The sequence below is a fragment of the Passer montanus genome, unplaced genomic scaffold, assembly GCF_014805655.1.
Source record: "Passer montanus isolate IOZ18808 unplaced genomic scaffold, ASM1480565v1 scaffold131, whole genome shotgun sequence".
NCBI lineage: Eukaryota > Metazoa > Chordata > Aves > Passeriformes > Passeridae > Passer > Passer montanus.
In genome coordinates, this window is record NW_024359944.1 from 992,638 (window position 1) to 1,015,786 (window position 23,149).

The 23,149-nt window shown below is 52.4% G+C and overlaps 2 protein-coding genes across 2 annotated transcripts in view; both read left to right on the forward strand.

Annotated features, from left to right (window-relative positions):
- NOTCH2 (notch receptor 2) overlaps nt 1-17,886 on the forward strand; it is a 73,545-nt gene extending 55,659 nt beyond the window's left edge. The window contains exons 21-32 of the mRNA XM_039699257.1: nt 852-1,097; nt 3,030-3,142; nt 3,672-4,201; nt 4,939-5,286; nt 5,516-5,658; nt 6,449-6,659; nt 7,286-7,382; nt 7,893-8,061; nt 12,254-12,555; nt 12,872-13,019; nt 13,270-13,367; nt 14,244-17,886. Coding sequence (XP_039555191.1) covers nt 852-1,097; nt 3,030-3,142; nt 3,672-4,201; nt 4,939-5,286; nt 5,516-5,658; nt 6,449-6,659; nt 7,286-7,382; nt 7,893-8,061; nt 12,254-12,555; nt 12,872-13,019; nt 13,270-13,367; nt 14,244-15,584 — 3,746 coding nt within the window. The 3' untranslated portion in view covers nt 15,585-17,886. The remainder of the gene's footprint in view (nt 1-851; nt 1,098-3,029; nt 3,143-3,671; nt 4,202-4,938; nt 5,287-5,515; nt 5,659-6,448; nt 6,660-7,285; nt 7,383-7,892; nt 8,062-12,253; nt 12,556-12,871; nt 13,020-13,269; nt 13,368-14,243) is intronic.
- Nucleotides 17,887-20,877: 2,991 nt separating this feature from the next.
- On the forward strand, nt 20,878-22,724 carry REG4 (regenerating family member 4). The gene is made up of 6 exons (XM_039699301.1): nt 20,878-21,005; nt 21,691-21,766; nt 21,888-21,985; nt 22,066-22,203; nt 22,283-22,388; nt 22,546-22,724. The coding sequence occupies exons 2-6, from the start codon at nt 21,703-21,705 to the stop codon at nt 22,617-22,619; spliced, it is 480 nt and encodes a 159-aa protein (XP_039555235.1). The 5' UTR covers nt 20,878-21,005; nt 21,691-21,702; the 3' UTR covers nt 22,620-22,724.
- Nucleotides 22,725-23,149: the final 425 nt, after the last annotated feature.

The following is a 23,149-nucleotide window of genomic DNA, read 5'->3' on the forward strand; positions in this document are numbered from 1 at the left end:
TGCTTTTTTTGTTGATGTGCTGTTGCTTGTTTTAGTGCTCTTTGCCCAGTTCCAGGGTAGCCTGGTGGCAGCTTGTGGCCTGTCAAGGCCAGCATGGGGCTCCCAGGCTCTGCTCAGTCTCTGGGCTAAATCAAGTGCATCCTTTTTGGGCTTGGTTTGGTTTTGTGTTTTTAATTATGCCCTTAAATTAAGTCAAGTATGAAAGCTGCCAAATACCAGGACAGTCTAGCACTGAGGATAGCCTGGATGTAAAACACATGTACCCTGAGCCTGCTCTGAAGCTGGCTGGCTGCAGAGAGTGTGGAATGTGTTAAACTAGGATCTTTACCTGCTTATTTCAGAGACTGTGTGTGACATGGCCTTAAAAATTGATGAGCGGTGTAAGTGATGCCTGAAGAGGCTCCCTGGAACAGAGGCTGGGCAGAGCTAAAGGAATAAAGTAGGGATTTATTAAAAGGTCTTCACAGGATGCACCTTGGGCAGTACAAGAGCCGTGGCTACACCCAAGATGGACCCTGGCTCACGAGTTTTTACACTTTTAGAAGTTTTGGTCCATTTCCATATTGGGGTTCATTGTCCAGTTACAGCTCAGGTGATGCAGTCCCACCCTCCCAGTCTGCCCTCCTCCATTCCCTGTTGTTTGCACTTTTGGGCCTGAAGCTGCAGCGGTGTCCTTGGTTCTGGGGCTGGAAAAGGATTGGTTTGTGTGACTGAGCTGTGGAGAGACCTTGCTAACACTTTATATAAAATTCAGAGTTATAAACTAATGCAGTACAGAATCTGGAAGGTATGAAAGCTCAAGGAAAGGCAGCCCTGGCACTGTGTCCCCAAGCTGTCCCTCTTTCCTGCAGGCCGCCTCTGTGAGGAGAACGTGGATGACTGCGTGTCGGAGTCGGGCGCTCCGCGCTGCTTCAACGGGGGGCAGTGCATCGACCAGATCGGGGGCTACAGCTGCCTCTGCCCCCAGGGCTTCGCGGGAGAGCGCTGCGAGGGCGACATCAACGAGTGCCTCTCCAACCCCTGCAACCCCCGAGGGAGCCTGGACTGTGTCCAGCTGACAAACGATTACAGGTGCATCTGCCGAAGTGCTTTCACTGGTGAGTAGTCATAAATGTGCTTCTGATGCCATGGCAATCTCGTGAGAAATGGTGGCTCTATCCCTTCCTGGCAGTGCTGTTATCTACCCACTTCACGATTTCTGATTGTTTCCCTACAATATGTTTCAATTTTTAAACTGGTCATTCTTTTAAAACTTCTAAGAAATTTGGCTTCCAGAGCAGTCTCAAATGAAGGAATCTCCTGAGACACTTGGCTTCCAGGACTTCTCTTTCCTTGTGGTACCTTTCTTGCCTTCGTAATTTCACATTTCTAATATTGAAAGTGTAACAGTTCATGTGTCAGCTTATCTGTGACTTCTCCTTTTGCGAAGCAGCCATGTGCATTTTCTCTATAAATCAATGTCACGGTATCATAATTAGCTTTTGGCCTCATTTTCTACTCCTCGCTGCCTTTCCTCCTTGCACTGGTGATGTGGTCAGGATGGAGTATTCTATACATAGACAGGCTGTACATTCCTAGCTTGGTGATCCTTCCACAATCCAACTTTGAATCACAACTTTGCAAGAATTTCATACTGTGCAGACTTATGTCTCACTCTCTCTAGACCTCCTCTTTGTTAGTATTGCTGCTATTCTGCTTTCTGCCTCCCACTGGGCTTAAGTTTGGTCTAATAGTCTCCAGATGTGTCTTAACTTTCAGCTTTCCATTTTCCATGTCAGTTTAACTTCTTATGCATTCAGTTTTCCTCCATTAAAACCTTTCACTTTTTCTGCTTACCAGTCACCTTTCCGGCATGCTTTACCAGCAGTTTTTACTCTTTTTTCTTAAAATTTAAAGATGCAATGATTTTCCACTAAATTTGTGGGTTTCAGATGCGAAGAAACCACAAAGATATATGTTCAAAGAATTAATGTAATAGCTTTTGAATGCATTACATTTCCTGCCAAAAGAAGTTCCTGAAAGAGTGATGTATGAGGGAAGTGGAGCTGGTGGGACACTGGTGCAGGCCACCAGATGAGTTTATTTTAAGCCTGTCTGTTAAGGTTGCTTTTATGAATTATGCCTCATGTGGCTTCTGACCCTCATGGAAGGGTTGCTGGATCTTGTGCTGTGGGAAGTGCAGGCCTGCTGCACCCCAGGAGGAGCAGGGAGAGCTGCTGTGTCTCAGACATGAAGTCTGTCTGGAAATGTTAGGCACAAAGGGGGAGCATGCTTCTTCCTCTAGCTGTCTGTCTTCTGCACATTCCCCACTGACCCTTCTGCCTGGGAGGGAACAGGGTGGCTTTGCTGTGGTCTGTGACTGGTGGGATGCCAGAACTCTGTGGGCCATCCTGCCCTGTCTGCAAAGTCTTGGCTGCACATGTCTGGAGACTTTGATTAATGTTTTCCTAGGGGGTCCAAGTCATGTTTAAATCATGCCCAACTTTTAGAGGTTTGGTGTCAGCTTGGCTCTGGGAGCTGCTGCAAAGCTGGTCAGTGCAGTAGGATCTCTGTCTGGCTGATCAGTCTGAGGAGACTCTGCTTGGTTCTCCTGTTCACTTGGGGTATGTCTGGTCCTGAGGGTTGTTCATTCATGTTACAGTGTGAGTTGCCATTGGACTCACTGAGCAGCTCCCAAAAGTAAAGAAGTCTTAGGAACCCCCAAACTGATGTGATGCATCACTTTCACCCTCTGTGCCTGGCTGACTTGGGGATGACAGCAGCACACTCTGTCTCTGTGCTGTGTTGTGTGTGTTTTTGAGGAGGCAGGCACGGTCAGCTGTCTCCAAATGCACCTTGTAGATTCTGGGGCTGTGCCTCCCTCTCCACTGCTTAGGCAGCCACGTGGAGACCACACCTTATCCAAAGGGATGCTCCCTCCTGAAAGAGCGCTCAGCTCGCTGGTTATGGCAGGAGTGTTTTGTGTGGTGATGGTTTGTGGATGATCACACACGCGTTTCTCTGCTCTCTCTCGCCATGCTCCGTGCCAGGCCGTCACTGTGAGAGTGTCATCGACGTGTGTCCCCGCAAGCCGTGCCAGAACGGCGGCACCTGCGCTGTGGCCAGCAACATGCCCGACGGCTTCATCTGCCAGTGCCCCCCGGTAAGCACCCGTGCCACACTGCCCTGCCTGCCCCAGCTCCACAGGCCTCTGCCAGGCTCTCACTGCTTTCCGCAGGTGAGCACTGGGCGCTCTTTACCCACATCCCTCAGTTTGTCTGCTCAGCAGGGAAACACAGGGCTTCCAGCTGCCCCAGGAGAGGGATGCTGCCTGTTGCTATCCCGAACAACTATGGTCTTCAAGTATCACAGCTGGCTTTTTTGTCTTAAATCCACCATTAAATTACATTAGCTCATTTAAATTAACTTTTTTTTGCAGTTCTGTGTTTTCTGTGCTTGCTGCAAGTTTCCCCTTGTTTGTGGCTCTTCTAGGCTGTTTTCAAAATGTAACAGAGCCTTGTGATTTCGTAGTTTATCCATGAGGTTAAGTCCAGAAAGTCATGGCTCCTGCAGTGAGGCTAGAGGAGTTACAGAGGAGAAAGGATTTGCACATGGCACCTTGCCTCCAGCCCTCAGAGTGCTGAAGAATAGGTTTGTGACACTGATTGTTTTCCCTTTTTTTCACCCCGCAGGGTTATTCTGGAGCAAAATGTGAGTTCAACAGCCACAGTACCTGTGGACAAGTGAAATGCAAGAAGGGGGAGCAGTGCATCCAAACGTCTTCTGGTCCACGATGCTATTGCCCCAAGCTGTCTGTGGGAGAGGAATGCCAGACACACCCAGGCTGTGCCAGTGCCCCCTGCCAGAATGGGGGCAGCTGCCACCCTCATTCTCAGCCTCCCTACTATTACTGCCAGTGCCCTGTTCACACCCAGGGCAGCCACTGTGAGCAGCCTGTGACTTTCAGCCCGGAGCCCCGACGATGCCTGGATTCCCAGTGTGCAGAAAAAGCCAGGGATGGCTATTGTGATGAAGACTGCAACACCCATGCGTGCCAGTGGGATGGAGGCGACTGCTCCCTGACTGTGGAGGATCCTTGGGCCAACTGCTCCTCCTCCCTGCCCTGCTGGATGCTTTTCAATGGACAGTGTGACGAGTTCTGCAACACGCCCGAGTGCCTGTTTGACAACTTTGAGTGTCAGCAAAATAGCAGGACATGCAAGTAAGGCTCAATGCTGAGAACATTTTCTCTGTGTGACTAACATAGCTCCTGCCTGCTGCTCCCTTCTCTCCCATTGTTTCTCTTGCTGTCCTTGCTGAAAGCTTGGCATCCAGCAGTTTCTGCTGCTTTGTGTACTTCTCGTCTATTTTTCGAATTTGTGTACTGTGCACTAAGTTGATAACCTGAACAATGCTAATGCGTTAACCTGCTTGATGGATGTGCCCTGCTTTCCCTGGAAATGTAAATAGGAAGCATTTTGCCTTGTACTAGGTTTTAAGTGTGCTGTCTGCTATTCTGAATTTTGTTCCGTACGAGCAATACCTGTATTTTAATCCCAACTGTGTTTGCTACCTCTGAACATGTTTTCTAGCTTGTTTGTAGTGGCGCTTTCTCTTCAGTTATTTTTGACAAATGCTACATTTGTAGTGAGGATTCTCCCTCAGTGAGGTAGGAGGTGTTAGATATCTTAGTAAACAGAATAAGCAGTTCTCTCATACTGTTACCAGAATTAAATAACGGGTTCTTGGGGTGTGCTGTGCTTCCTATGTTCACCCTCTCAGGCTGCAAGCTTTTACAGGATAAGCTGGGTGGTATTTCTTCTCCTGCTACCCTGATTATGAGTGTCATTTCACCTCAAACGATGCTGAAGCGTGTAAAACCCGGGCCCCTAAAGCGCAGATGTGCTGTGCAGAGCACGTCAGTGCCGTGTGCTGCCTGTGAGCCTCTCCCTGCTGCAGGTATGACAAGTACTGTGCGGATCACTACGCGGACGGGCGCTGCGACCAGGGCTGCAACAGCGAGGAGTGCGGCTGGGACGGCCTGGACTGCGCCGGCGACAAGGCCGAGAAGCTGGCAGAGGGCACCCTGATCATCGTGGTCCTGATGCCCCCTGACGAGCTGCTGGAGGACGTGCGCAGCTTCCTGCGCACCCTGGGGACGCTCCTGCACACCAATCTGAGGATTAAGCTGGACTCCCAGGGAAACCCCATGGTGTTCCCCTACTACGGGGAGAAATCGGCAGCGCGGAGCCGGCGGTCGCTCGTGGTGGTTCGCAAGCACAGGGAGCTGGAGCAGGAGGTCATTGGGTGAGTGGATCCCTCTGTCTCACTTTGGCCTTGTTGTGCTTGTAGCTGTGTTTCTAGACTTTCTGGGGCTGTAGGCTGTTTTTTAAATGGGAAAATGCAACGCTATTGCAGCTGCCCAGTTCAGCGTTGGGGTGGGAAGGTTAACATAGAACACTGCTGCAGTTTAACCTACTGCTTTGGCATAAGTTTCTGCCACTGACTGCTGTGCCCTCTTACTGTGTCTCTGCAGCACCAAGGTGTTCCTGGAGATCGACAACCGCCAGTGTGCAGAGGACTCGGAGCAATGCTTTCACAACACAGAAGCTGCTGCAGCTCTCTTAGCTGCTCAGGCCATCAAGGGCATGCTGCCCTATCCTTTTGTGTCTGTCCAAAGTGAGTAATTGGAGAGGAAAAATTGATTATTGAGGGGGGCAGTTATCAAACGTGGGCTTGCAAAATACTCAAGATTATTGATCATCATCCTCTTGTGTCTCGCTGTTCAGTATGGTTTCTGGGAGGTAACTTGTTTGTCCCCAGTTATAGGGGTATGTTTGTGCAAAGTACACAGAAGGGACATCTGGCTAGTAAGGCAGGACATTTAATTTAGAGCCCAGTCACTTTAATACTTATAGAATCAGTAATCTGTCATGCTACAGCACTGCAGTGGTGATCTCCACACTAAAACCATTCATGTGCTTTAAGCCATGAATTCAATGGAAAAGGTGCTGTTTTAGAGAGAGAGGCTGGGAGACATTCCTCAGTCCAGTCTACTAGATGTTTTCTCCTCCAGCAATATGTAATCTCTTTGATTTCTGCTCTGTCTCCCTCAGTCTGAGGCTCAGCTGCACACCTGTTCTAGGCTGGCATTGTTGCTTTTCCTAGTTGGATCGTGCTTGTATCTTCATGTAGATCAGCTCTCTCTGTGCCAAGTGAACATGGCTGGAGGAAGGAGCAAGATCTTTGGTTCAGCAGCCATGTACTCTGTAAAATACTTTGAGAAACCAGACTAAAGGAAGTCAAAAAGAAGTGATATGTGTACTTACAGCAGTTTCAGTGGAGCCTAAACTCTGTAGAGACAATATGCTCCTTGTGGGAAGGACTGTGCTGAGGAAAGAGAGTCTGTAGATTGAGGATTGTTTTCTCCACTTTGTTAATCACACTGTGTTTTATCTGGAATTTTTAGGTGAGCCCTTGTTACCACCAAAGACCCAGCTGCTTTACCTGCTGGCTGTGGCAGCTCTGATCATCCTGCTGATCCTCCTCCTGGGGGTGATGATGGCCAAGCGCAAGCGCAAGCACGGCTCCCTGTGGCTCCCAGAGGGCTTCATCCTGCGCCGGGATCCCAGCAACCACAAACGCAGAGAGCCCGTGGGGGAGGACGCTGTTGGACTCAAGTGAGTTTGCATTTAGACCACTGGCACTCTGCTTACTAGTGGCTTGAGGATTTTGAGAATGTGGCTGAAATATGTTTCATCAAAGGCACTTAACTCCTTAGAGAAAGCTTCCTTTTAACTAGAACTTCTTAGGCTATTCCTCTAAATTTGAAAATATCTGGTTTGGACAGAAGAATTTTAATTAACTGTAATGTATAAAATGCTAGCAAGGAATCTGATCTCCTGGCTTTGTTTGGTTTTCTGACACTGAGCAGTATAGATCAGCAGCCAGGCACTGTTTGCCTAATTTTCTCCTGGAATAGGTGGGACATTTTTAGGTTGATAGATGACAACAAACTTCTAATATCTTTAGCTCAGTGCATCAAAAATGTGACTCGGAATTAATGGCAAGTTTCAAAAGTTTTATGAAGTTTTGGCTTTCCACTGAGTTAAGCTATTTTGCAGTTCTAAGTGCATTTAATGCCACTATTGACTGCCTGAAATTTGTGATTTCTTGGTTCCTCTGTTTGCAAGCTACCAAACTTTTTGGTAGCTACAACTCCTTTGTTAGTCTCTGCAGGGTAGTGTAAGTAGCAGCAGTAGCACCTGCTCAGGCTGCAAAATGATATCTTCTCCTTGTTTGTCAGAAATCTGTCAGTCCAGATACCAGAGGGTAACCTGGCCGACCCTGGGACGACTGAGCACTGGGCAGGTGATGGTGGACCTCAGCCAAAGAGAGCTAAGGTAAGGAGCTCCAAGACTTAAACACCATCTGAAGCTGCTGGTGACACAAGCATCTGCATCACCTTCCCATGCTCAAAACCTTCCTTGGCCTAGGGATTGGTAATATATTATCAATTGTATCTGAGGAGCAAATCCTCAGGTTAACACTGCCACCACAGGCTGGTGGAGAAAGCAGAGAAAGTCAGTACCTTCTGTTTCAATGTCCCCCCCTACAGCAGCAAAAGGGACAAGAAGGTTAATGTCATATCTTGCAATTCAGGCCTGATAAAGTATGGTGAGAGTATGAAAGCTGAGAATGCCAAGCAGAAGTAAATGCAGACCACCATTAGCTTAAAAGAAAACAACCCCCCCCTAAAACAACAAGAAAGCAAACAAAAAACCAAACCGCAACAAAAATCCCCACCCAAACCCTGAGAAACCCCACCAAAACTAAGAACACCCCAAGAACTTTTGAGTGTCTTTGGCCACTTGCTGGGTGTTTTGAAGCAGCTGCTTGTGTGCTGTGCTCAGGCTGAGGACCAGGCCTTGCTGCCAGAAGGGGACGAGCAGATCGACCAGCGCCAGTGGACACAGCAGCACCTGGAGGCAGCAGACGTCTGTGGCAGCACCTCGCTGGCCCTCACACCCCCTCAGGCAGATCAAGAAGTGGATGTTCTGGATGTCAACGTCAGAGGGCCAGGTCAGTACTCGGAGTGTCTGTGTGTCCTGCCAGCCCGCCCTGTGTCCCATGGCTGGGGCTGCTAGTGTCACAAATTAAATGGAGTATGCAGGAGCACCAGCAGGGATTTTATGGTGCTCAAGGAAAGCACAGTGTGCACTTCTGAAAGGAAAAGCTGCAAAGGTTAAACTGTGGTTTGTATCACATGGAACCAAGAGGAAAAGTTCACTTAGCAAGCACCTGTAAAATCTCATTTATAACAGTGTGTGCCTAAGTGATATTGTCAGAAATTTTGGAAATAACCCCCAGTTTCTCCAGTTGTTTCACTGCAGATATCCATGCCAGACTTTTCTAAGGACCAACTAAGCAGAATTTATACCTGAGGTGTCTGTTGTCAGTTAAAAAAGCAAGAATGGCCTTTTCCTGAATAAGATGACTTTTTGGCAAACAGTCTGCCCTCGTTAGCAGTGTGTGATGTGTCTGTCCTGAACAGAGCAGCGGTGCAGCAAGATTGTTCATGATTTTTTTTTTATTCCCTGATTTATATCTTCAGCTTATATTGATCCAAGTCACTGAGTTCATAACAGAATTGTGGACTTGGAAGGTTTCTTTAACATGCAGGCAGGTTTGCTCTCTCTCAGTCCCAAATGACTAGATGCCCTGGAAACCCTCTCCTGCTCTTTATGAGTGTAGTACTAAAGCTGTATAAGCTGGTAAGGGGCTGGGTGGGTCACCTGGTAATAACTGATCTCTGGGCTCTGAGAGGAGACAGTTGACCAAGGACTTTATTCTGGTTGGAAGAGCTGCAAACATGGCTCTTGTTCATATGCAGAGAGGTGATGCTGATGATATTGCTGCAATACCTTTTTCTGCTGCGTTTTGTGGGAATATTTCCATGCAATGTAAGGATGACTGGATCCATTCTCTCAGTTCCTTTCTATTGTCATTTGTGCTCGTTGACCCATTAGCTCTCCTAATGCAAAGGGAAGGAGGGATTTTTGTGTAACGAGTGTGAGAACATAAACCATCACTTTCTGCCAAATTTAAGCTTTTCTTTTTTTTCCCCTATTGAAACTTCTGGTTGTGTGGCAGGGTAGAAGCTTTCCAAGTGCAGGCAGTAATGTTCTTAAGACTCCAGTTTATTTTCACATTCACCCAAAGCTTTGTCCAACAGCAGCAATGAAATAATACTGACATGTGAGTTGTTTTCCTGCCATCCAGATACAATTGTAAAGCTTGCAGCAAGCTGCTCTAAGTTATTTCTCGCTGTGGCATCAGAAGCAAGCAGCTGTCAGGGGCAGAAATAATTTTAAAAGTCTGAGAGATGTTGGAATAATGGGTTAGTAAGGAGGGGTAGGATTCCTCACAGTTAAATGTGGCTCTTTCTCTGCCCTGGCCACCCTCACTTTTGCAGTAGGAAGAAATGGGCCCTTCTGAGAGGTAGTTGCCCTCTGTCCCAAGAAGTCTGAAAACTGGATTTCACACCCCAGTAATGGTTTGCTGCCCCTAATTAATTACAAAGGGTGTTCAGGCTGACTGATTAAGTGCAGGTGTCTGGGCTGGAGCCACCTGAGGCTGGGTGAGTTAGATCCTGGCTGCAGGTGCAGGTTGAACAGCAGAGGTCTCTTCTTGAGAGGGGAGAAACACCTCGGTGCCCCAAGGGTTTGTGCCCTCTCTTAACCCACCACCTTCTGCATTCTCTCAAATCCAGGGAGATCCAAGATCTCCAGTGTCCTCCAAAAGCTTTGCCTAGAGATTTTTCCTGTGGGTTCCTTATGTCCCAGCTTTCAGTACCTTGTGCCTGACCTTCAGGAGTAGCTGTCTGGTGAACTCCTGACTTTACTACCTCACTCTGCATTTTACATGTACTCAGGGGCTGTCCTACTGAAAGATAGCCTAAAAAAGAAGAGTTTTTTATAAAATGCTGCCACCACCTTTGTCTCCCCATGCTATTCTTTTGCTGTGTCCCCCAGAGCAGTGAGGACATTCTTTTCACTGGAGTTATTGTGAGTGTGTAACCAGGGTAATGCAATTATAGGCATAACTGGTAACACCACCTATAATTAAAATTGATGAACTGTCTCTATTATATGCCCCTTTTTTTTCAGTTACTAAAACTTCAGTGGTTTAGACTGGAATTTTCCATGCTGGATGCCTGCCTCCAGCTGGATGCTTTTGGGTTCTTTTCCAGCTCTTTGAGAGAACAAGCTGGAAGGAGGAAAAAAGACATTGTGTCCACAGTTGGTTTTTTTTTCCTCTAGTAGTCCATCAAGCACTTAATTGTGACTGTCTAGCTGGATGTGCTTTTGCTAGCCTCATAAAACCAACCATGTGTGGCCAACTTGCAAGGCTCTGAGAAGAGCTGCACGTACCTGAGAAACTCTGTGGAGGGTGGCAGCATTAATTCCAGGGATTTAGTGCTGTGCTGTCCCTGTGGAGAAGCTAGGCACGAACATCCAGGATAACTGCAGTGATTGAGCAAGCCAGACCTATCCTGTGAGTGGCTTTTCCCAGAGCTGTGGTGCTGGGGGAAAGGAAAGCTCCTTTCTGTGCTCTGTCTCTCTGCTCTTTGTGTTGTGGCAGTAGGAAGGAGACCACAACCTGACTGGAATACTGAGGAGTGCTCATTTGGGACAAGGGAGCAGAGCCAGGATTGGGAGGGAGAAGCACAAAGGGGGATACAGCTTTGGAGAGCAGCAGACAGGGTCTGCAGACAGGGCTGGATCTTGGAACTGAACCCGTGCCCATACCTCAGCAGCACTTTGCTGCTGTCCATCCAAATCCTGGGAAAGGAGCGGGCTGGAAGGGAGGCTGTGTGTCCTGCGGTGAGGAGCCACTAGGAGGAGCGTGCAGGCTGTGGAGCCGGGCAGAGCCTGCTCCTGCAGTGCCCCCGCTGGAACTGCAGATTTCTAGAAAGTTTTGGAGCTGTCCTGAAGCAGAGAGCCAGGAAGGCTCAGTGATCAGAAGCTGGGCGTTAGGGCTGTGTGTGTTACTTCCAGCAGGAGGTATCACCTTGTTTATGTGCACTGGACGCCAGTGTGGCTTTGTGCTCTGTGATTGAGAGCTGTGCAGGCAGAGAAGCTGTTGTTTGTCCCCTGCTTGCCCATGGGATAAATCAGGCACTTGCTGAAAAAATTGTCTTGTATTTCTGCTGGTGGGCTCCAGTGGAGCAATCAGCAGAGTGAGGTTCCCCTCTGCTGCCATCTCAGTCCCTCTTGCTTTCCAGGTGCCTCTGAAGGGTGTGCAGGAAAGCATTAAATCAGCAAGGAAGCATCAGTGTCTACAGCTGCAGTTTTGGGGCTTTAGGGAATGTCACTTAATGTTCAGAGGCTGCTGGAACTGAAGCACTCAGCATTTTTATGGGTTGCTGAAAATATATGGAGATGTTTTAAGTCTTAATTATCCTGAATCAGGGAGGGTATAACAAAGGTGAAAAATCAGCAGCATGAGGTGGTCTTCCTGCACTGTCCTCTTTGACTGGCAGAGATGGAGATTCATCACAGGGAGCTAAGTTAAATTAGAGGTTTGGAGAAGCCTTTCTCCTTCCACTGACACTGCAGGGATCCTGGTTGGATGCATGTGACTTTAGCCTTTGTGGGCATCCCATCACTGAGGCTTGAGGAGAGTAAGACCAGTATCTCCCGAAGTACTCAGACTGTGTGAGAGTATTCATCCCGGGGCATTTGTCAGCTTTGAGTGCTCGACTGTCACAACTTCAGGATTCTTCTCATTATAACTTTGCTGTAGATTTGGAGGCTTTTGCCTGCATTTCACTTCAGGTTAATATCTGAAGTGAATGTCACCAATAAACAGTGGCTAGTTGTTGAATAATTTTACCTTCAACTGTTTCTTTTCCCCAGGGATGTGATTAGAACATCTGTATGGACAGTTACACCAAGTGGTCAAATTACTTTGATTTTTATAGCCCTTGCTTCTTTCAGCTACCCTTTACTTTTTGTGGAAGTTTTACACTTCAGCAGCAAAGTTTTTTGTTTTATGATGCTCTTAGTCTTTAGAGGAATATCTTAATTTCTGTTGGGTTTGCAGTAGGTTACTCATGCTTGGAAGGAAGACAGCTCACTAACTGTGGGGCTTTAAGAAGAGGTCTGTGTTAAAGCTACTGGAGGGACTGTCTGTAGCTCAGGGGAGAAAGGTTGTAGGAAGGTTTCCATGCCTTTGCAAGGTTACTGTATCCCCATCTCCCCCTCTGCAGATGGCTGCACTCCGCTGATGTTGGCATCTCTGCGTGCGGGCGGCTCCGACATCAGCGAGGATGACGAGGACGGGGAAGACTCCTCAGCAAACATCATCACGGATCTGATCTACCAGGGGGCCAACCTGCAGGCGCAGACAGACCGCACCGGGGAGATGGCTCTGCACCTGGCAGCCCGCTACTCCCGAGCCGACGCTGCCAAGCGGCTCCTGGATGCCGGGGCGGATGCCAATGCCCGGGACAACATGGGACGGACCCCTCTGCACGCCGCCGTGGCTGCTGACGCCCAGGGGGTCTTCCAGGTATGGCCACTGGAGAGCTCTGTGTTTATATGAGCCTGTGCAAGCCCTGCTCTCGTGCCTTCCCCAGTGTGGTGGTGAGGCAGAGCTATTTTACATCCAGTTTCCTCGGGTATTCACAGCTTGAAGAACTCAGCGTGCATACATCATCTGGCGTGTATTTATTTGGTCTGTTTGCCCCTGTCATCTGCTTTCTGGGTCCTTGCATTTCAGTGCTCAGGCTGCTTTGCCATTGTAAAATTTCTCTTGAGATTCTGCCAAATCCTCAGATTTGGTCTGTAGTGGTATTGAAAACAATCCATCTTCTCCTGTTGTCCAGATCCTGATCCGTAACAGAGTGACAGACTTGGACGCTCGGATGAATGATGGGACGACCCCGTTAATTCTGGCTGCACGTCTGGCTGTGGAAGGGATGGTGGCCGAGCTCATTAACTGCCAGGCTGATGTGAACGCCGTGGATGACCATGGTAACGTGAACACCATGTGCCAGGCTGGGCAAATATTTGCCGTGGTGTGAGCAGGGAGGGGTGGGTTCTGCCCTCCCAAAGTGGGAGCTCTTCATGAATTCTGTAGCTAAATCACACACTGGACTCTCCTGCAAAGTCCCCCAGTGGTAATGAACTACAGGCTGCTGCACAGTGGCTTGGTTAAACATTCCTGGAGAAGAAGCAAAATAGCTCCTTGATTTGTTACTGACGTTGTTGTGTTTCCCTGCAGGTAAATCTGCTCTTCACTGGGCTGCTGCTGTCAACAATGTGGAAGCAACTCTAGTACTGCTGAAAAATGGAGCCAACAGAGACATGCAGGATAACAAGGTACAGTGTGGTGGTGCTCAGCAAGCCTGTGCTTCCTATCTCAAAGCATCTCTTCACTGTTGGTAGTGAGCTAAGTTCAGATTTGAATGGATGCTCAGTGCAGGTCTTCCAAACCCAGGCTGTGACTGGAGCTCTCCCCAAGTGCTGGGTGTCTTACAGGGTTCCTGATATGGAAGAGCAGTAGTCTTCCTTGTTTGGCCAAGTGCTGGGCATCAATACTGTCCTGCTTTCCTTGCAGGGAAGGAATGCAAGATGCAGTCAGTGTTGTGTGGGAGCAGCAGGTGAAGTGCTGCTGGTGTCAAACAGCTGGATTACAGTCAGCAGTTAGAAAAATACCTGGTGGCACAGTAGCAGTGGCATCCTGTGACATTTCCAGGGATCAGTGCAGGGTGGAGATGAGGGATAAGCTCCTCTGTTTGACAGACTGCACTGTTCTGTAGCTTGACTGTGTCTTAGTCCTTGATTTATGTCCTCTGCCTAAAGCATCTTTTTTGGATTATTATGTATCACTCAGTGGATTTTACAGCTACCAACAAGCTCTTGTTTCTTACTGGGCTGTTTAACCTTTTGTACCTTTCCCTCATAAGAGGCAATAGGAGGAAGGCACCAGGTGCTTTCATGGTTCCTCCAAGGATCTACGGCACAATAGTGCCCTTCCTGGTGGGAAAGTTCAGCCTGTGCTCCACTGCTGTGTATGAAATTATTTGTAATCTGCCTTTTTCAGTGGGCAGCTCTCAGGGTGGGGGGTTCTTGGAGGCTGTTATTGTGACACTGCATTTTACAGTGCTTGCCAGGCTGCCACACCATAAGGGATTATGAGTTGTAAGTCACTCTCCCCACCCTGAAGCTCCTAAAACATTTACTCTGTGTTTCCAGGAGGAGACCCCACTCTTCCTCGCTGCTCGGGAAGGCAGCTTTGAAGCTGCAAAAATCTTGCTGGACCATTTTGCCAACCGAGACATCACAGACCACATGGACCGGCTGCCGCGGGACGTGGCCCAGGACCGGATGCACCACGACATCGTGCAGCTCCTCAACGAGTACAACGTGGCCCACAGCCCTGCCGGGCACCCCGGGGCCATGCTGAACTCTGCCCTCTCCCCAGTCATCTGTGGCCCCAACAGGTCCTTCCTCAACCTGAAACACGCGTCACTAAGCAAGAAGTCACGAAAACCGAATGCCAAAGGCATGCCCACCAGCCTCACCAAAGATGCAAAGAGGAGAAGGAAGAAGTCCCTCAGCGAGGGCAAAGGGCAGTTTTCAGAGAGCTCCGTGACCCTGTCACCGGTGGATTCCCTGGAGTCTCCCCATGCTTTTGCATCTGAACCAACCTCCTCTCCTGTGATGCCGTCACCGGGGGTGCTGCACTCGTCACCCAGCTCGCTGCTGGCGGCTCCGTCGGTGCAGGCCGCGCACACCATGTCCTTCTCCAACCTCCACGAGATGCAGCCCCTGGGCCGTGGGTCCAGCACGGTGCTCCCGTCCGTCAGCCAGCTGCTCTCCCAGCACAGAACCACCCCTCCCAACAGTGGGCTCGGCAGGCTGCGGCCCAGCAACGTCTCCACCGAGTGGATGAACCGCATGGAGGTGAATGAGTCCCAGTACAACGAGATGTTTGGCATGGTGCCCCAGGTGATGCATTCCCACCCCAGCGTTTCTCAGCAGAGCGGCTTGGTTCAAGCGGACGCGAAGCACCTGGGGGTGTCCAGGGAGTCTTTGCCCCCCATCATGACTTTCCAGCTGGTTCCCAAGGGCAGCATAAACCAGCAAGCACTGCCGCAGCAGGCCCAGTCAAACTGCGCTCAGAACATGGCTGGCCCTCTTAGCTCCATGTACCAGATCCCAGATCTAGCCCAGCTGCCCAGCGCCTCGTTCTCCATGGCTGCCATCCCTCAGCAGGACGGCCAGGTGGCTCAGACGGTCCTCCCGGCCTACCACCAGTTCCAGAGCTCGATGGGGAAGTACCCCACGCCTCCCTCCCAGCACAGCTGCTACTCCTCGGCCACAGAACGGACTCCTAGCCACAACCGGCACTTACAAGGGGAGCACCCGTACCTGACTCCATCGCCCGAATCTCCGGACCAGTGGTCAAGCTCTTCCCCACACTCTGCCTCTGACTGGTCTGACGTGGCAACCAGTCCCAGTAACAACCAGCGCGGGCCAGCAGCTGCCCACATGACGGAGCAGCAGCGGAACAACATGCAGGTGTACGCCTGAAGGCTGCCCACGGTGCAGCCCCACTAAAGCGGACTCCAGAACTCATGAAGGTCTTCCAGGATGAAAATGAAGAACCATTTTAGTATCCAAGAGTCTTAATGAGCCTAGGATGTTCTTTCGTTGGAGGGACTGTCGTTGCTGTAGACTTGTATGCTTTCATGCTAAATGGAGAACTGTAGAAGCTGGTGATGGAGAAGACCAGCTGGGTCACTTCTGACCAACTGTATGTGACTGCTGTCTGCACTGGATTCTCCAGTCTGCTTTTAAACACGTTCCACCATTGCTTTGGGGAGACAGCTCTTCAGCTTAATACATCTTGTGGTCATTTCTCCAGAAATTTAGCCAAAACCAGCTTTGTATCCTTATTTTGTTACTCCTCCTGTTACCCACGTAACCTCTCTCTGAAGCACCTTCTACTAGTTCTCCTTGAGTTCAAGTTGCCTTGTCTTGACACAGCTCAGAGCTGCACCCACATTCCTAGCCCCGCTCCTTCCCTCGTCCACTCTTGCTCAGCAAGCGAGCCGGACCTCCCAAAACACCTGCAGGTCAAGTGACGCCTCCTGTCACGCAGCTTCACCTGTTCTTCAGGAGTCTTTGCCTTGTAGAGACCCACTAACACCCCTTAGCGTTCTCACTGCCTGCTCCCCAGGTATTATGAGATTATGTATACATATAGTCTTTTTAGGTTGTTTGTTTTGTTATTTTCCCTCCCAAAAACGCTGGTCTGACCTGGTCTTCCCGCCACAGTGGTCCATGGGCCCATCTCTTCCCTGAGACACCCCTGACCATTTTGACACACTACCCTCTCCATGCCCCCGTCCTGCCAGGAGTGTCCAGGGCTGCCTCCGTGGGCTCCCATGCCAGAAGAGATGCACTGCAACTGATACAGGCCTTTTGGGATGAGCACGAGTGTTTCAAAAACTGGTAACACAAGCTCCCAGCGTTCTTGCACAGTAGTCCCCTCCCCTCCATCCAAGGGTAGCTGTGTGTCCTGTCCTCCAGATACCATATGCTGCCTCTTTATGGTGTTATCAACAAGTGTCAAACATGTGGTTACATGTTTGCGGTGTGTGTCCTTCTGCGTCAGGAATGACATCCAGCCCTTTGAAAAGTGTCCCTTTTGCTGCAGCCCTGGGTCACAGCTGCCTCATCGTCCCCTCACAGCGCGCCGAGGCCGCAGCACTGACTGCCCAGCAGGCCTCGAGCAGCGTGCCAGGAGCTGGGCTGTGCCAGCAGACCAAATAGCTCAGAAACCATTGCCTGCTGCAGCTTGGTGCCCAGCTTTGGGGCTGTCCTCTGCCCTCAGCTCCAGCCTGAGCGGAGATCCCCCAGCCGAGGTGGCTCATGAGGGACAGTCGGGCCGCTCGTGGTGCAGCTGCCCCCGTAGTTTTGGAGCTGCGGAAGCCAGCTGTCACTGACCTTAGGCAAACAGCTCTTTCTGCTTTGTCTGCAAGAGCAAAGGGCTCCAGACCGGCCAGCAGCTGAAGTGAACATTGTGGGGATGGTTTGCTCCTACCTCTTCAGGGGAGTGCTGCAGACACGTCTTCCAAAGAGCTCGGGGTGCCGGCTGCTGCCAAAGGACTGAAAGCCGCTCCCCTGCGAGTAGGCCATCCATCACCCTACCGTGTACAGTATTCTCTGGTCTTCCTTTCCATTCTAATCAAGAGTCAAGGTTGCTTTTCTGTTTTTTTTGTTTTGTTTTCCAATTCCACTCAATGGTACATGAAGGCAAGGCCTCAGGAGGAGCTGGTTCCCGGGGCCGTCGCTTTGGGCTGAAGTTTTTAGTTGTGTGTGAAGTTCTGCTTTTCACGGCGCACTCAGTGTTCCCCGGCACGCTGCGGCAGTGCGGCCGCCGGAGTGCAGCTGACTCAGACCTCCAGGGGGTCTGTCCAGGTACACCTTTCACTGCAAATAATGAAGTGTTGCTACATCGATGCTAAAGAAACAAAGGGCTTTTTGCTCGTTAGCTCCAAATAACCAAGTGCCTTTTTATATATGTGGCTACCTTTTACAAGATGAGTGCTTTCTGTGGAATGAAGCCAGTTCCGTGCCTGGCTGTTAATACGATGGCCCTCTGCCTTTCTTCTCTATTTTTTTTAACTACTTGTAAAGATAATATCTCCTTAAGGTGGTATTTTATCTCTTTAAGTTGTAGAGTAACCATTCACACATCAGCATTTTCCTATATTAATAATGGAAAATATTTGCTTATTTTTACATTTTTATAAAAGTCTTTTATGCAAATAGTTGCTGCCAAATGTATAAGCAATTTTTATCCCCAGAATAAAAAGTATGTGCCCAGTGTCTGTGTGCTGCTGTTTTCATTTTGTTTTCCTGGCTACTGTGACACAGCCACATTATAAATGAATCAGGGGTGCTCTGACTCAGCACCACATGAACCCCACACTTAGCTCCTCCCGAGGGAGCTGGAAGCAGCCTGGTGTGGGTGTAGCAGGTGGATTTTGGGTCTCTTGGTTAGCTGAGAAGGGGGCAGCAAGCAGCAGCCAAGCAGCTGGGGAAGGATGGGGAGGGACTGGGACTGGTCCTTTCCTGGGCACTTTGGGTGAGAGCTCGCTTGCCTGTGGGAGCCAGGGAAGGCTTTCAGGAAGGTGGTGAGCGAGTGTGGGCAGTGGGCAGTGGGCAGTGGGGAGGTGGATTCACTCACTCTCTTGGAAGGATGGGGAGGGACTGGGACTGGTCCTTTCCTGGGCACTTTGGGTGAGAGCTCGCTTGCCTGTGGGAGCCAGGGAAGGCTTTCAGGAAGGTGGTGAGCGAGTGTAGGCTGGGCAGTGGGCAGTAGGGAGGTGGATTCACTCACTCTCTCGGGTCCTGCTTGCTTCCCTGTCCTTCCAGTAGGGAAGAGGACCCTCATCCCTGGAGCTGGGGCTGCCTCCCTGGCTTTGTCTCAGCGATTGATGCATGGAATCCTTAAGGTGGGAACAGCCCCCTAAAATCGAGTCAAATTTTTTGAACCTGGCACTGCTGTTTTCACCCCTTAAGCATGGCCCCAAATGCCAGATACAGATGTTTTTGGAACATTCCAGGGATGGTGATTCCACCTCTTTCTGGGCAGCCTGATCCAATGCCTGACTGCCCTTTCATTGACAAAATTTTCCCTCGTACCCTATCTAAACCTCCCCTGGTGCAACTTGAAGCCATTTCCTCTCATCCTTTTGCTTCTTACCTGACAGAAGGGACCAACCCCCACCTGTCTACTGCCTCCTTTCAGATTCTAGAGAATGATAAGGTCCCCCCTGAGCCTCCATTTTTCCAGACTAAGAGCATGAAGATGTGTGATTCTCCAGCCTCTGAAACAGGGAATCAGCACTCCTCTGTGCTGGTCTCAGGCTTGAAGAGTTTGACTTGAGCAATCACAAATCACACTGTCAATAGCTGCTGAGCTGTGTTTGGAGCACAGAGGTGCCTCTGAAGCCTTGGTGCACACTGGTGCTCACCTGGCTGTTCTCCAGCTCTTGCTGTGCACTCTCATGGAGCCAGTAGCTGAGTTACAATGCTGAGCTGGGGTAAAGTTGCTGGGGGCATTTTAAGGGTTTAATATTCAAACAGTGCAGCTCCTTTATCTCCTGGTAGAGCCAGCTGGATGAGTCCAAACCTCCGGGAGGCATTCATCCACGTTCTCCCACAGCTTGCACATCTGTGCCAAAGTTTAGCGAGCTCTGCCGAGCCCCTGGCACAGCAGCATGGAGCTCCCTGGTGCTCAGGCTGAGACTTGAAGCTGTCTCCTGGGGCTGCTCATGCCTCCTCCCCAGCCCAGGATGGCCAGGGGCTTGTGGAAACTTGCTGTGTTGCATCCAAACTGAGCCATCCAGGCAGGGAGCTGCCACATCCCTTATCTAACTGAGGAGTACTGGAGGAGCCTCAGGCTCTCTGGGGGAGCTTTTTCACTGTTTTTCCATAAATCAAGGGTGGAGTCCTGTTTTCTGGGGAGTTGCTGTGTTTGCAGGGTTTTGCTATTGATCAGGGCAGCTGATGTGTGGCGGGTTCTTTCTTTCAGAACTGATAGCAGGCAGCAGCTGTGTTTGGACACGAGAAGGTTTCACCCCAGGGGACGCCTAGCAAGCAGCAGCAGCTCTATCCTGCTGTGTGGGTGAGGGAGAGGGGTCTGATCCCCCTCCCTTCCCGGGGCAGAAGCCAGACGTGCCTCTGCACGCCGGCAGGGAGCTGCTCCCAGTGGGTGTAGCTGCGTTCACGGCTGCGTGTTTCAGCAAACGCTGCCGCAGAGGAGAGCCCATGGCTGATCCCTGGGTTGTGCGTGGCTTGAGCCTGACACAAAGCCACACGTGCGGGGGGAAGCAGGGCTCAGCGCTGGGTCTGGATCCTCTGCGGGTCACACCGCACCAGCCCCTCAAGGGCAGCTCCCTCCTTCCCACCAGCCTCCCCCAAGGCTTTTGGCAGGGCGAGCCCGGCGTTGGCCGGAGCTGGCGGCAGCAGGATGATCTTTCAGAGCCGCCCTGGTCCCTCGGGAGGCAGCGAAGCGACGCTGCAGAGCAGCGTGTGGCAGAGGAGCGCGGAGAGCTCCAGCTGCCTGCCGCAGGTGCGGAGCACACCCCGGGGCGAGGAGCAAGGACCGTGGCAGAGAAGGCTGTGCCAGACCTTGCCGGGAGCTCATCCCTGGCTCCATGCCGGCAGCAACCTCGCCGGGCTGGGGCTGCAGGGAGCGGCCTGGGGCAGGGGCAGTGAGGGGCTGCTGCGGGAGCTGCCCCTTCCTCCCGCGGGGACACAGAGTGACGAAGGCTTGCGTCAGGCCGGGCCCGAGGGCTGGGCATCCTCCCCGCTATCTGATGGCATCGCCAGCCCCCGGCTGCAGGCTGTTCCCACATCCCGGCGTCCCATCCTGCTCGCAAACATCCCCCGGCAGTTCAAACAAGGGCGGTGTGTGGGTGACGCATGGCAGAGGGGGGCAGGGCGCGGGGCCCGGCCGGGTGCCATCCCTTGGCTGGGGACAGGGACAGTGCCAGGGGGGTCGGACCCAGGGCCGGCCGCTGGTGGCAGGGATGCCCTGGCCGGGATCGGGGATCACCTCCGGGGCTCACGCCTGCCAGCCCCCGCCTGGCCCAGCGGGCATCCCTGCCAGGTGCCAGGCTGCTCTGGGCTGGAAGATTATCTCTGTATCGCGGGAGCAATTAATCATGATTGCAGGGGTTTGTTGACCAACTAGGACAGGTTCTTCCTGTCTGCTTCTGGTGATATGTTAAATGCAAACAGACTGGAGATCTGGGCAATTTTCCAGCCAAGTGGGGGGTGATGGAGGGGGGTCAGCAGTAAGATTTTTATGGTGAGAATCACCTGAGTAGGGCAAACAGATACTGGTGAGCACCAGGCTATAAAGGGCAGCTCCTCTCCTCTCCTGTCCCGGTGACCCGCGACAAGCCGCTATTCCTCACCATCTCCGGACACCAGGTGAGGAAGAGAACCCTCACAAGGCAGCTGGGGCTCGGGATGCTCAGAGCTGGCTCACGGGCAAACAGGAGCTGGTCCCTCTCCCTGGCTGCTCCCGCGGGAGCCGAGCTCTGCCCTCGCTGGATGGGGCAGGCTGTGATGCTGCATTTTTCAGCCCTGCGTTGACTTTTGTCGCTGCTTCTTTGAGGGGAAGACGAGCTGAATCGGCAAATCGGCCCCGCTGCCCAGGGATTAGCCCAGATAAAGGGGAACTGCGCTGATGTGGCCAATTTGCCTTCCCAGCCTGGGCAGCGCTGCGAGCCCAGGGTGCGAGAACGCCGCCGTGCACGCAGTGCCCGCAGCCCCAGCTGTGCCATTGCCTGGCTGGGGTGCCCCGACCCGTGTCCACTGCCCTCCCCTTGTCCCCACAGAGCGGCTTGGCTCTCCCGGATGCCTCCTGCCGAGTCCGGGGCTGGTGGGGCCAGGACAATCTGCTGCCAGTGTGGGCTGGGGCACGGGGTGCGGGCATGGATGGGGCAGTGGCCTGTGCCGGGGGCAGAGAGGGAGCCGCAGCCCATCTGCTCCAGGCGGCTCACGGGGGCCAGGCTCGGCCCCCAGCGTGGCAGGTCTGCACTCTCTGGGCACAGGTAGTAGGGACCTCCTGTGTCCCCGAGGGACCTTGTGTGACCCTCCCGAGCCTTTACAGGGAGCAAGGAGGATGGCGGCTGCGGCCAGACTCGCCCTCCTGCTGCTGGGCTGCGTGGGGCTGCTGCGGCCAGTCGGTGAGTGCCACGGCTCGGGGGGCACCTGCTTTTGTAGCTGGCCAGGAGGGAGCCCCGCTGCTCTCCAGGCAGTGATGCCGGCTGTCCGCATCCCCGTCCTCATCGCACTCTCCCCGAACAGACAGCAGGTACATAAGCTACTGCCCCGACGGCTGGTCCTACTACAAGCTCAGCTGCTTCAAATACTTCTCCGATCCCCGGACCTGGGACGAGGCTGAGGTAAGCCCAGCGGGGTACACAAGGGAACAGGGACCCGCTGTCTCCCCGAGGCGCCCTGGCACTGACACCTCTCCCTGCAGAGTCACTGCCAGGAGGTCAGGAAAGGCGCCCACCTGGCCTGGGTGGAGGACCCCCTCGAGGAAGTCACCCTGCGCAGATCCATCTCCTACCACCAGCGTGTGCAGCCCGTCTGGATAGGACTCCAAAAGAATAAAGAGGTGAGGTGTGGGCGGCAGGGGTGATGGGGGGCTAGGGGACACCAGGGCCATGCCGCTGAACTCCCCTCGCCCTGTACAGAGCCAGGCCTGGCAGTGGACGAATGGGAAGGACTACAGTGCCACCAGCGATGTGCCTGGGAACGGTGCCGGCGGGGGGAGCTGCGCCACGCTGACCCATCACAGCGGTGAGAGCCCGGCCCCGCACCCGCCCAGCGCCTGGGCTCGGCCGGCACTGCCCCCCTCGGTCCCCCTCGTTCCCCTCCCCTTGCGGGGCTGCGGTGGCACAGCTGGGGCCCGTCCTCGCCGTGCACCCCGCCAGCCCCCTGCCTGTCTCTCCCGCAGGCTTCTCTGTGTGGTCCGGGGCCGACTGCTCCCGGAAGCATCACTACATCTGCAAGTTCTACCCCCTGAACTGAGCGCAGCCCTGGCCCCCGGCGGACCCCGCGCCGGCCACGTTCCTCCCGTGCCACCTCCGTGTCTCTCCCGCAACTCCTATAAATACATTTATCTTACAAAAAAAGAAGCACGCAAGTGCTGTGTGAGCTTGGTGCTGGTCCGTGAGAGACGGCTCAGCCTCGGCTCCCCGAGCTTCCCGGCTTCCAGAGGCTTCTGCGCTGTCGGTGCAGGCAGAGCTGTTCGGGGATGAGTCCCCAGGAGCTGCGGGGACCGGCGCTCTCCTGGATGAGCACTCGGGCTTGCTCATACCAGCCCTCGGGTGCCAAACACCACACGCGTCCCTGGGGAGCAGGTCGGGGGACAGGAGTGTCACCAGAGCGCAGACACGGAGATCTGGGACACAGATGAGGGTGGGGACGGGAGCTATCGTGGGTGTGCAGGCATGGGGACAGGTGGTCCTCCGGGTGCAGAGAGCCCCACAGGGATCCTGGGCCTGCAACACGGCCCCATGGCCATGTTGACAGCAGCGCTGGGACCAAAGGTCCCTTTT

Excerpts from the sequence above, each read along its gene's own strand:
- REG4 (XM_039699301.1), top strand. The coding sequence starts at position 21,703 with ATGGCGGCTGCGGCCAGACTCGCCCTCCTGCTGCTGGGCTGCGTGGGG. Across the intron at positions 21,986-22,065 it reads GGACCTGGGACGAGGCTGAG|AGTCACTGCCAGGAGGTCAG; the intron begins GTAAGCCCAGCG and ends CTCTCCCTGCAG. Across the intron at positions 22,204-22,282 it reads GACTCCAAAAGAATAAAGAG|AGCCAGGCCTGGCAGTGGAC; the intron begins GTGAGGTGTGGG and ends CGCCCTGTACAG.